At 34.0% G+C, this 13033-nt stretch overlaps 1 protein-coding gene across 4 annotated transcripts in view; it reads left to right on the forward strand.

Annotated features, from left to right (window-relative positions):
- The window catches only part of LOC140750367 (uncharacterized), a 143079-nt gene extending 130482 nt beyond the window's left edge, over positions 1-12597 (forward strand). For 3 of the 4 annotated variants that reach the window (XM_073083849.1, XM_073083848.1, XM_073083850.1), the window contains one exon: positions 10991-11215. In XM_073083849.1, coding sequence (XP_072939950.1) covers positions 10991-11076 — 86 coding nt within the window. In that variant the 3' untranslated portion in view covers positions 11077-11215. Of the gene's footprint in view, positions 1-10990 lie in introns of all 4 variants that reach the window. The other variant, XM_073083847.1, reaches the window with a different exon arrangement.
- The last annotated feature ends 436 nt before the right edge of the window (positions 12598-13033 follow it).

Below are 13033 nucleotides of genomic sequence, written 5' to 3' on the forward strand. Positions count from 1 at the left end.
CTCTCTGATTACTAGCAAGTTTTATTTACTACTGCTAAAAAGACAAATACCTCGTAATATTTACAATGTTCCACAGGAAAACTTACAATGTGTTTTATATTTGAACAAGTTTATTTATTACCCTAATAATCACCTTAGAGCTATTTTAGGTACGTTTCTATTTATTGTAATAAACATTTAGATTAGTGCCTAGGCGGGATCGAATCTGGATCCCTCGTGTCAAGTCGATATAGTCACCGCTGCGCAACACTATCTGCGAACTAACCTAACACAATAAAAATAAAGTTGCTATCTTTTTTAGATTGAATAACTTTTATTTTGATTAAGCTTTTTAATATAACTTTTCTGTTCTTATACTTAAGTTAATGAGTTCAAAAATTTTAATTATCGCGAAGACTCAAAAGGCTGACTTACACGCTCCGCCAACCAAGCTTCATATTATAGAAGGCTTTTGGCGAATTCATTAAAAAGTCATGTTTAACGATTCTGAGAATTAAAATCGACGTTAACCTGTCTTTTAAGTTTAAAATGACTATACGAAATTGTGTGTGTAAAAAATTGAGATTTTGTTACAATTTTCTTGTTAACGAAAGTATTTTATATAATAGTTTGAGCGTGGTAAGGAAGACATACTTTGTTTAAGTTAAGGCGTTCCCGCTTAGTCCATTTATCGCGGACATCAGGTAGATAGATAATAGAGAAAATTAAATGATAGCGCTTTAGACAGACTTTAATCTTATTTGAGGTTACAGATATCCATGGCTGGCAGTAGTCATTGACAGATGGACTATTTCTTGTTTGCTCATTTCATATTATAAAGAAATAATGTTTTTTTTTGTTGATAAAGCGAATAAAAAGTTTTGAGTCTCAAAATTTTGACGGACTTTTAAATCGTAGCACATTTCATATGAAGAGCTAATTTTGGACGATTACCTCTAGAGGACAATTCATCCGTAGATTAGCGCTAAGCACTAATCGCTTAAGCGAACGTAGCCTATGTATCACAACAAAGTGAATCCTTTTTGTACAAGAGGACGTTGTACCTCAGGGATTTACGGACATTTACTTGATAAATGGCTCAAACATGAAATTATTACGGTAGCGGTGGAGTTGAAGTTGCGAAATGAAACGGCCTAATTTTAAGTGCCGATGATTTTATTTAATGTCATAATGTGTTGTGTTGTAATGTCGAAATAAAGTACTAAACATTTAACCAAATTTGAGTATCGTTGAAGCTACCAATATAATTTTATATTCGGAATAACAACTTGTAGCAAGTTATATTTTTTGTCTATACCAACCTTCTTGCATAATTCAGTGTTTTGGTTACTTAGTACTATTTGCTAAAGTGAGTTCTTTGTATTACTCGAGATAATATCACACTGAAAACTGTTTTATTAGGTTGAGGTTGTTTTGGATGCCTAGTTTGTAGGTAAATGTAAACATGTATAATACAGTAAATAAGTATAAAAAATGGAATTCGTAACACCATTACATAGGATATATAAAGACCATGCTGATTCAAAGGCTTTAAGAGTAGATAAGTGGCTGGGAAAGTGGAAATAACTTACTGATGACAATGTTATTATAGAGGGAGATTGAGAGGCGACAAATAGTCGGTAGAAGCGATTATTTCAAATAATATCTCTATTTTAATGTACAAAAATTTGGCATCAAGACCAAATTCAAAATGACAGTACCATTATTTATGTGTACTAGATAATAACTGTTTCTAAAGGAATACTATCAGTAAAATAGAGATAGAACTTTAAACAACAAATGTTACCTATACTTTTAGTTGTGGATAAAACAGTAAATTTTATTGATGTAAGTAGTTCGATAAAAGAGTTTTATTGCGAATATAGCTCAGATTCCGATTTCTTCAGCAAGATACGATTGAAATCGGACACTTATAATATATTCTTTGAAATTCAATCGAGCATCGAATACTGACACGCTCGAAAGTACTTGAGTTACAGAATACCGAATATTACAGTCAATATCCGATTTAAACCTTTTTATAATGTACGATACGATTTAAAGCGACTGAATGAAAATAGGTGCTGAATTTTTGGAATTTTATGTGCAACCTAACAAATATTATAAGTGCAAATGTGAGTTTGTTTCTTTTTATGCTATACTTTCACACCTTAATTACATTACTATTATAATTATCATGAAATTTTGTACACACGTCAGGAGGTTTGAAAAGGCATGGATACCTTTTGTCCTGAAAAACAACCTTTTTCGAGGGATAGATAGAATCAACTCGCCGTGAGGAAAGCTGCGATCAAAAGCTAGTAATTGATTAATGACAACGTTGTTTCTCATAGTATTGCTAAAAATGTTTCATCTAAAATAATAGTTTCTTGTATGAGACATTTACTATCAACAGTAATGGACTAGAGGCTGAATCAGAACTCCGTTGTTGAGAAACAACCACTAATTGGTCCTAGTTAAAATCTCCGAATATACAGGTATTAACATTTTCTTTTCGCCACCAAAGCAACAATACGTATTAGGATCTTTTTATTACTCGTCAACGTGCAATAAAGGTGACGTGTATTTACATGATCGCCGACCCATAGCTGTCAGGGGATAAATGTGGACGAAATTTATTTTCTCCCCGTGACCTGAATACTACCACCGGTACTCGCTACTAACTCGATATTTTTCTTAATTTCCTCTCCCTTTTCCTTGTCGATACTGCGTTGATTTATTCATCTGAATAATCTGATGGTTCAGTGTTATTTAATACGTACTGTGTGTAGATGAAATAATGATACGTGAAAATGGTGCAGGAAAAGTAGTTCTATATTTGTGTAAGTTCAATGACAGTTTGTTAGCTGTCTCTGTAGTCTTTGGACAAGAAGAGAAGAGTTTGGAGAAGAAGAGATAGGTATGGTATTTTCTAACTGTCGTAAGTGGCGACTGGCGACTAAAACGAAGGTTTCGGGATTGTGGGCGCATGGATTGTGGATAAGTGGAAGCTCGAATCGCACATCCCGAAACCCCGGAAAGGACGGCGGCATACCACCGAAAATACCCGTGTTGTAGAGCGTAAATGCTCGCGTAGGTACTTATCTAATAAGTAGCTATGTAGGTAGTACATAAAAATCCCGCATAACATGGTGTCTCTCCCACGGCACCGTATCTCTAAAAGGTTTCCTCGTCAATAAAACGTATCCTTTCTCAAATAGATAAAATCCATTCGCTGTTCAAAAAAAAGAAAACTAACGCCAAGTACACATTAAATTGTTTATTCGCGTGGTTCTGTTTGTTGCACGGCAATAAAAGCGAATGTGAGTACATGTAAGCCATCTTACAACACTAAGCTTTTATATAAAACTTTATTGAACTGTTATTCACTGTGCAAATTTTATCCGCTCGCTATAACGTAGACCGCATACCTCCTCGATACGCGTTAATTGCTAAAAACACATGGATGTTGCACAAAAATAAAAACATACATTGAACATATAGTGTTCTCTTAACAAAGATAATGAAAAACAATACCGGAAACAAAAGCCTTGGAAAGAACACGAGTTTCAAGTACCCTTAGTATGAGTTTTTACGTTTGCTCGAAATCATTCACCGTTTTAGTTTTTGGACATACAGCTCCGCCGTGGACCCTAGCGGAACTAAAAATCCACAGCTTAAGTTTCAAAAACGGAACTATATCGCTATCATAATTAAATTAAAAATGAAATAATAAATGCATTCTATTTATATTTCTAAAATTAAATGTCGTTACAATTCGCTATTCACTTTTTTAAAACTCATAATGCGAAATTTTAGTTCCTATGCTGTCCACGGGAGAATTCGTAAACGTTGAACGTTTGCGAGCAAACGTAGAAACTCATACTAAGGTTACAGAGATGGAGTAGTCGATTGCGATTGCTGTGAACGAAACGAAATTTATAAACTCGTTATTGGTACAGTGGGCAGTGAGTGGGCTCGTTGAATCGAGAACGTTTAGGGAGGCTACACATTCGGGTCAGCATAAACCGTGTTCCCGCCGGAATGGAACCACGTAGGCAGACAAACATTCCATAAAATTGAAAACTGTGCCGCACCTGTTATTAAGGTTTCATATTGTTACTGTAGTATTAATGAATCAGTTGATTTGATTTATGTTATTAGTTTGTATTTTCATTTCGCGATTTGTGTGGTACGTGGTGTAGAAATTTGTGTTTTTTCTTCAAATTAGTTATGTATAATATTTGCAGCATTACAATAAATCATGCATCTACGCCTTGCATATATTTATTTTTTTAACTTTTAATCAAAACATTCATTAACAATCTAATCGAATATTCTACAAGAAAATATAATTACCTATACTTTCTTGCTATACTATTGTATGCGTGTATGTTTTAAAACGTCGGTTGCATTAAACTCTTTTAACTCTCTCAAACTAAGCCTCTGAAATTAGAAATGAAACTGAAAATACTTCGTCACGAGACACAAAATCCAGAATCCAAAACGTAATCATTCCATTAATTGCAAATTGAACGCCGAGTGTGTATATCTCCCCTTAGGTCGTTATATACGTTTAATGTTTCCATGTGGGTGCCACCTACATGTAAGCAATTTAACATGTTACTGTAAACGAGAGCTTCAAATACCAAGAATTCATTTTAAACATTTATTCTACGGGTGCTTAGTTTTCATCAGAGACGGAACGCAGAAGATATGTCTGGTTGTTTGACGTAATTTTATGTTTGTTTGTGTTCGTTACCGCTTTTTCTGTTACGTTACGTTACGACAGACGTTTACATACAAATATATTAATGTTCTCTCAATTTGGTTTAGAGTTGTGTCAATACGTGGATCGATATTTACCTCAAGGAGATAAGTATTACTCGAGCGCGTTCACAAATATGTTACTGTTATAATATCTTCTGATAGGACAGCTTCAGTTGTTAACGCAAAGTATTACATACAAGAAGTTTATAATTTAGTTTGTAGTTTCTTGAGATTGGTTACAAATAAGTTTGTTATTTGACGTCATTTTTGGGTCTTTATGAACATAGCCAGCAATTTTGAAAACTTAATACTTCATAAATACATATGATGATTTGTTTACTTGACAAGGTAACGTAATAAATATATTTAAATACCATTTTATAAGTGCTATGAACGTTTCACATATCGTTGCGTCACATGCGTATTAGAAATTAAATTACATCTTGTTTTAGTGACGATGGAAAACGTGATGAAATCTCATTCCTAAGCAATCTCCATAATATTATCACAAGGCGCGCGAGTTCTGCTAACACTTATTAGTAATCATGATTCTTAATCAAATGCCTACCAAAGTTCAAAATTAGACATTAATTGTTAATATAATTCGTCAAGTATGAGTCGAACATGGAGGCTTCCGTACCACCAAATGTTAATTATTTATTACTTATTTTTATTCATTTTATTATTTTCAACAATACTTAGTTTTACGACGCAACAATAGATGGCATTGGGGTGATGATGAATGATACATAAATTTTCAACAATACTTAGTTATATGACACAAAAATAGATGGCGTTGGGGTGATGATAAATGATACGTAAACAACTTATAATAAAATGAAAATAACTATACTAAAATATGTTTCTTGTTTATATTTATTATAATACCAGTTATAGTAGTAAACGGGTTGTAAAAATTTCAAACGTCTTGCTAGTACGGTTTAACAGTTATATCGAAAAATGCTGAAAAATACCATTTTGTTGTATGGAGACCCATTTAATATTCAACTTTATTTTATTTTTAGTATTTGTTGTTATAGCGGCCACCGTTATGCATCCTCTGTAAATTCATGTGTCTATCTATTACGGTTCCGGAGATAAAGCCCTATGACAGACGGACAAACGGACAGACAGCGAAATCTTAGAAATAGAGTTCCGTTTAACCCTTTGGATACGGAATCCTGAAAAAGGACTTCCTGTAAATCTGCACTTAGTCATCATGATTTATTATTATATTACCTTCTTGAAGTAGAACTTTGTGTAGACCTATGTATTATGTGAATTCCCGCATCCAGCAGTAAGACAGTAATGGGTTCATAATACGTGTTTACTGCCTTAAGAGTGACCACGAGTATTGAAACAATACTAGTGAAAATTACCTTAGCACGCAAGCCCTACCTTCATTTCATTCCGCTCATTATCAGTACCCTTACCATGAGTTTTTACGTTTTGACAAATATGACTGTTTTGGTATTTGTTTACGTATTTGCCCATACCATTTCCAATCAGCCCCCTAGCGGATTGTATCAGAACTATAGTGTCAGTAACGCAACATTAAATGTCTAAATTGACAAAATGGCGCTTTATGTTTTGTCTCTCTTTTTTGCGAACATGTGAGGCAGACAAAAAGACTTGAGCAGTTACTTATTGTAACGTTTACTCAGTCTACTGAAGCAAACGGAACAGAATAATGGATTGAGTAAACGTAACGTAAAATTGTGGGATGTTTTGAAAACTCATGGTAGGGATACAGTTGTCATGTATTTCTGTTTGTAGAGCTTGCACATTTATTATTAGATGATAGATAAAACTGTGGTATATATCTGTCATAATAGAATCGTGTTCAGCTTTTATTATAGGATTGTAGTGGCTAACGAACACGACATCCACCTGATATCTATACTTAATATTATAAAGAGGAAACCTTTGTTTTTTGGTTTGATTGTAATGAATAGGCTCAAAAACTACTGGACCAATTTTAAAAATTCTTTCACCATTTGAAAGCTACATTATCCACGAGTAACATAGGCTATATTTTATATGGAATATATTTGATAAATATATTTTGAGGCGATACAAAGTTTGCCGGGTCAGCTAGTACACTTATATGATGGTAAGTGCTCAGTGTCGCTCATGGACATTTGTATCCAACTTCAAATGAAATAGGGGTTCAACATGAAGTTGACTTCAGGTTCGTTGCCACTCCTGAGAATTAAGATCGCCTCTCATATCAAGTCAATTGTAACACGAAATAGTTTTATCTTTTGTTCATCTTGTAAACAATGAAAACTACTATTAAATAATTAAATAACAATAATAAGATTTTTAGTAATCGGTCAATCGATAGAGCTATGTAAATATTATCAAAATATTAAAATGTCATATTTAAAAAATATACGTTGTAATGAATATCATGGTCTTATTTATTTATGTTTTAGTAATCTTGCAACAAACTATTTGACACTGTTACATAAAAAAATAAACCAATAGTTTTTTTGATCAAAAATAATTTGCAAAGTTAGAACGAGTGGCATAAATGGGAGCGACCAGTGGAAAAATTACAATGATTGTGATTCAATGAGAATTATTTGAAAAGTTCAGACATTTAATTGAATAGGAAGCTTACAAAAGAAGGCGATAGATTTTCGAATTTAGCCCCATCTCTCTTTATTATCATTATAGGGATGCATTTTTTTTACATAACGCGTTTATTTAAATTATTTTGTAACATTAGGTTGGATAATGCATTTCTTATACTTTTCGATTTCGATCCACTTTGAACAATGAAGAACACAGGCCTGTGTGTTCAACATCTGACAGGGATGCTGAGGAGTAAATTCGTTAATTTTATAATGTTTTTAGGCAGAAATTGATGCCATGATGGTATCTTCGTTGAAAGAGTTTATTAGTTATATGTTTATTATATATTATAACTTATGGTCGGTTTCACAAAAATAATAATCTCTTTCCATCTGGCTGAATTAATCAAACTCACTGACTTAAAGCTAGTCTTGTAACTGTCTTCAGCCTACAAGCAGTAATAATTGGAAAACAAAACTTGAAATTGTCCATCTAACTTTATACCTTATCCAAGTAACACACACGAACATAATACCTATCGCCAGGGGATTTAAGGACATCGAAGCGTAAGAAAAAATCCACACTATGGAGGGTTTGGAAGCAGGATTAATGGGCGCTGGCTTAGGGAACTTGAGGATTTGCGCCGCGATTGATGCTTCAGTGCCTGATTCCATCATTTCTATAGGAGTTATGAAACTAACTTGCCTTAATCCTCCACATCTCATTCTGAGTTTTGAGATTTTATATTATGTTTGCGAGCAATATTACGTGGAATATGGAGGATAAGGTAATCCGTACTATCAAATAGCGGTCGCATTATGCGACATAGAAATTGGTTTGCGGTATATTGAACTTTTTTCGATTTTTTGCGTCGCATCGCATAATGTTAAGTTATTTTAACTGTTCATTATCTTCTTCGTATATTATACTGTATAAATTACGAGGATCTGCTCAAATCACGGTATTTGTATGTCAATTTTCGATGCATCTCGTCATTAACTTCGATTGCTGTTCAAATTACCAATTATCGTTAGCGCAGGATATCCCGACATAAGCCTGGGTAGGGAGTATAGTATGTGACAACGGGGTGCATAACCAATTAAATGTTTTAACGTAAAGAGGTTGCACTCAAATTTCTCAATTGAATTTTTGCACTCACATGGTCGTTCGCTAAATCCATGTGCGTTCACACTTTATTAGAAATATGAATTTTGATATAAAAAATAATATTCAGTCAATGACATACAACTTACGGCTCTTACAAGCTCCATTCAAACGGGACCTTGTCCCAGTTGGCTGTATTAGTTATTTTTAGTAAGAGTATACACTAAAAATAAAATGTGGCTATTCATGCGTAAAATAATAAGTATTAATTATTTTAAACGTGTTCAGCATTAGGAAATACATTTACTTACATAGGTACATTTAGTATACAATAAAAATAGAATTTGGCTATTAATGCGTAAAATAATGAGTGTTCATTATTTTCAACGTATTCAGCACATTTACGTATATTACATACATTTTATTTTTATAAACGAACTTTTAAACTTTGTCAATTTTTGTCAGTGACATACCTACTGGTAAGTATAATCCTGTTATATTTGGTATATTGAGGAAGTCTGGAATGTACTCCATAACGTTGTCCTGATGTGGATTGGTGGCGAACCGTCTTAGCTATTAGCTGGCCTGAGGTAATGATGTGCCGAGTCGGCCATTTTTGGTATTCGAGTACTTTAGTACTCATATAAAAAAGAATCGAGTCAGTACTCGAGTCCAAAGTATTCACAAAGTACTCGAGTACTTTGCACAACATACAGTCCTATAGCACGGAAGAGCAAAAAAAAAAAAAAAAAACGCCACTCACTACACAAAATTAATCAAGTTTTCACTTGTACGAGTAGTAGTTGTAGTGTACGAGTATTGTCAGTATTCGAGTATTACTGGTACTCGAGTATCACTATTGGTACTCGAGTATGCGAGTTTATGTAAGTACTCGAGTACTGACTCGAGTCGACCTGACTCGGCACATCTCTAGCCTGAGGGTCGGCTTTGAGAGCGCAAAGGAGTTGCATTTCGGTGACCTACATAAAAAGGTCGTTAAGATTTTCATGAGTTGTTTGATTAGGATAATTCCCATTGGAAAATATATGTCGGGAGGCGCATACTTCAAATCTGACTGGGGACGCAAAATTCAAATCCTACCAGATGCACCTTTCATACTGGATGAATGTTTTTGAAATATTTAAAGAGCTCATGTGTTTTAAAGATGTTGTAGTATCAAAAACAACAAAAGTTATATATGGCGTATAGTAAAGTATATAATGTTATATCGCGGCAATAGTGATTATTTAGATTTATGACAACTCTGAATTCTTTACTAAAAGATGATTATAGAATATGTGTCTAAATAGAAAATAATAAATCTCTATTATTTTAATGTACATTATCATAATTATTGCATAAATGGTGGATGAGAAGAGTATATACCAAATATCATCATCATCATCATCATCATCATCATCATCATCAACCCATTACTGTCCCACTGCTGGGCACGGGTCTCCTCTCAGAACGAGAAGGATTAGGCCTTAGTCCACCGCGCTGGCCAAGTGCGTATTGGTAGACTTCACATACCTTTAAGTTTTTTTTTTTAAATCTCACAGGTATGCAGGTTTCCTCACGATGTTTTCCTTCACCGTTTTAGCAAGTGATAATTAATTTCTAATACGCACATAAATTTGAAAATCAGAGGTGCGTGCCTGGGATTCGAACCTCAGACCCCTCGATCGAGAGGCCGCGTTTCTTAACCACTAGGCTATCACTGCTGCTATATGCCAAATATAGTTAAATATGCACTGCAATTTTGGCGGAACTTTCGGTTAAGTGCCATTAATATAATATTATGATGAAAACAATATTCCATACCTTTGACCTTTTCACATTTGTTGATGGTTCACGTAGATACGTACGCAAACGTATGATATATTAAAGACGGCGAATAATCCATATATTATTATCTTGTGCCCTAGGGAAACCAATTTTCCATTTCGCAAAAGGTTCATTAATTCCAAGTTTTACTTCTCTCGCAATATATTATGTGTATAAACTTTTCGCACCTAAATATTTGTGAATTTTGAACAGGAACGAAAGTTGGTGTAAAAACATTACTTACCTATAACCTATAACATAATTAAGCTTTTTCATAACATTGTACTAAGTTTCACGCAGGCTTTTCTAATCTTCTAACATTGTTACACTAATCTTGTGGATTACTAAACATATTAAACTTCTTTGTTCTTGTATCACAGTTTTCATAGGCTCTACGCGACCTTTAGACCCACCCAGATTTACTTTGTCCCACGGTAAATGTAATTACTAATTTCATAAATCTGTTTCAATTATTACGTACCTTAAATTATTTGAATACTCTCTTAAATTTATATAATATCTGTCAGAGAGATTACAGACAGATCAAAAAAAAGTTTCCATTTAATTAAATGCCTTTTAATCTTCATTACAATAATTTTAAATGAAGGCGAGGATTTGTTACCTGTGTCTATCAAAGTGTGAAATAATCCATTTTGTTATTACGTCGTCCTAACAGAATGTTCCCAACAACGAGTACCAACTTGGTTAAGCTGTATGTGTTTGTTCGCAGTTCGGCAAGAGAACGAGCGCCTGATGCACGACGCCCTTCAGGCGGGAATCGCCAATCGCACCCAGTCGTTGGAGGCATTGCGCTGACGCCGCGCTACTCGCCGCGCCCGCGGCTTGACAACATTCGACCCGCAGCTGCGCCCCCCGAGGAGCCCCCGGACTTCGGCCCGTCCCACGACCCCGGGCCCACTGACCCCGGGCCCACGCACCCCGACGCGGCCCAACTCGAACCCGACGTACATTCTGACGTGCGCGAACCTCCTGTTGCCCTCCAGCTTTCTGTGAACAATGCCACCGCTGGCCCCACGTGAGTCCCCTTTCACGGCCTGCGAATATTATACGTGCATTCAACAGCGTGTTGCATAGACTGCCAGTGAGTTTCACAAGTGTAGATGCAACGTAGAAGTGAACTGAGAGTATTCATAGACGTATAAAGTAACTCGTTCGTGAGTCGATGACGAGTTTATATGTAGCTAGATAATGTGAAATTGTGAATAAATATAAAGGATGAAATGTTAATTGTTGAATTGTATCCGGATAGAACTAAAAAGACAGGCGGTCAGTTATCCCGTGATAAGGAGCAGCATAGATTTAAATATGTACGTTAAGTCTGCCGTTGAAACGAGGATTGTCCTAAGTGTGTTGAGAAGGCTAAAGAATGAAATTTATTTTGATGTTGATATGTAGTTGATGTACACGTATAGAAAAATAAATAATGGAATTTATATGATATTGAATGGTAGATAATGGATGTCAATATTCGTAAAAATAGCGTTCGGTGCCGCTGTGTGCCAATAAATGTATACGTACGAGTACACACAGTTTTTGTAGTTGAATGAATTTTAAATATGTGAAGAAATACGATATAATTCTAAGAAATAAATGGTATTCCCATTGGGATCAAGTTTTGTAATTTTAAATACATACAATTTAAATTTCTTTCTTTAGTTTAATAACGTTTAATATTGACATCAATTTATATGGCTTATCAGCACAATTTTATTAATAAGTTCATTATGATGACATTAATAAATGTGTAAGTATACCTGACTAAATAAAATAAATATTATTAAATACTCATTATTAAAGTTAAGCCAATAAACATATTTTTAAAACTCCATTAAATTTTGTGTATTTTTATGTATGCTACAAAAGTGTTGCTTAAAAACTGTATGTTTCTAGAATCTGTTAATTTCTTCTTCTTATTTTAGATTTTTCTTTAAATCAAACGATACTACTACCGCACTATTTTCATGATCAAAGTTTTCACTTTACTGTCAATCTCTACAGTTTTCAATGTTCCTAAGTTCAAGTTATATTGTTCGAAAACAAATGAATGACTTGTTTGTTTTATATGTTACTGATACCTACAAATAATATGTGGTAACAATTCCTTTGAATTCATCTAATATTTTATTCGGTTTAAACTCTTGAAAAAATCTTTATAATTACAAATTAGGCACTACTTGTATAAATCAGAATTGTACTTCGATGTCTAGTCAAATGAGCTTTCGAAACTATTCTAAGTATCTGTTAAGAGTAAGAGCTTTTTGTAAAGTAGTTGTTGTAGATAATTGTTACGTGCAACGGCAAGAAATCTTGTCTAAAAATAGTCGGTGTGAAGCTTCAAAGATTATTTTGTGTTTTTATTTTGAATATACTTGATGCTATATCTGCAAATATTGATATGGTCTAATATGTCGAAATGACTATTTTAAAAAGTTATGTTACATTAAAGATATTCGTAACATGAAAATTAGATTTCGATCAACTATGTATGTATATGCAAACAAGCATTTTATTTGTACTAACACTAAGAATACTGTAATACACTGATTCAATTCGATTTTGATGAATATTGCGGGTTCAAGCACAAAAGCCTTACTCACCTATTACACTTGGTTGACCGCTATATGTTACATACTAATTTTAAATACCTTGGAGTTAAAAGTTAATTCTATAGTATTAAATCGTGGTCCTACTGAACATCAAATTCGCATAGCCTTAAATACATGAAGCTATATATTTCATGTTCAACAAGCCA

Source organism: Epargyreus clarus, unplaced genomic scaffold (assembly GCF_041222505.1).
Source record: "Epargyreus clarus isolate Ecla_fem2 unplaced genomic scaffold, WU_Ecla_fem_2.2 ptg000019l, whole genome shotgun sequence".
Lineage (NCBI taxonomy): Eukaryota > Metazoa > Arthropoda > Insecta > Lepidoptera > Hesperiidae > Epargyreus > Epargyreus clarus.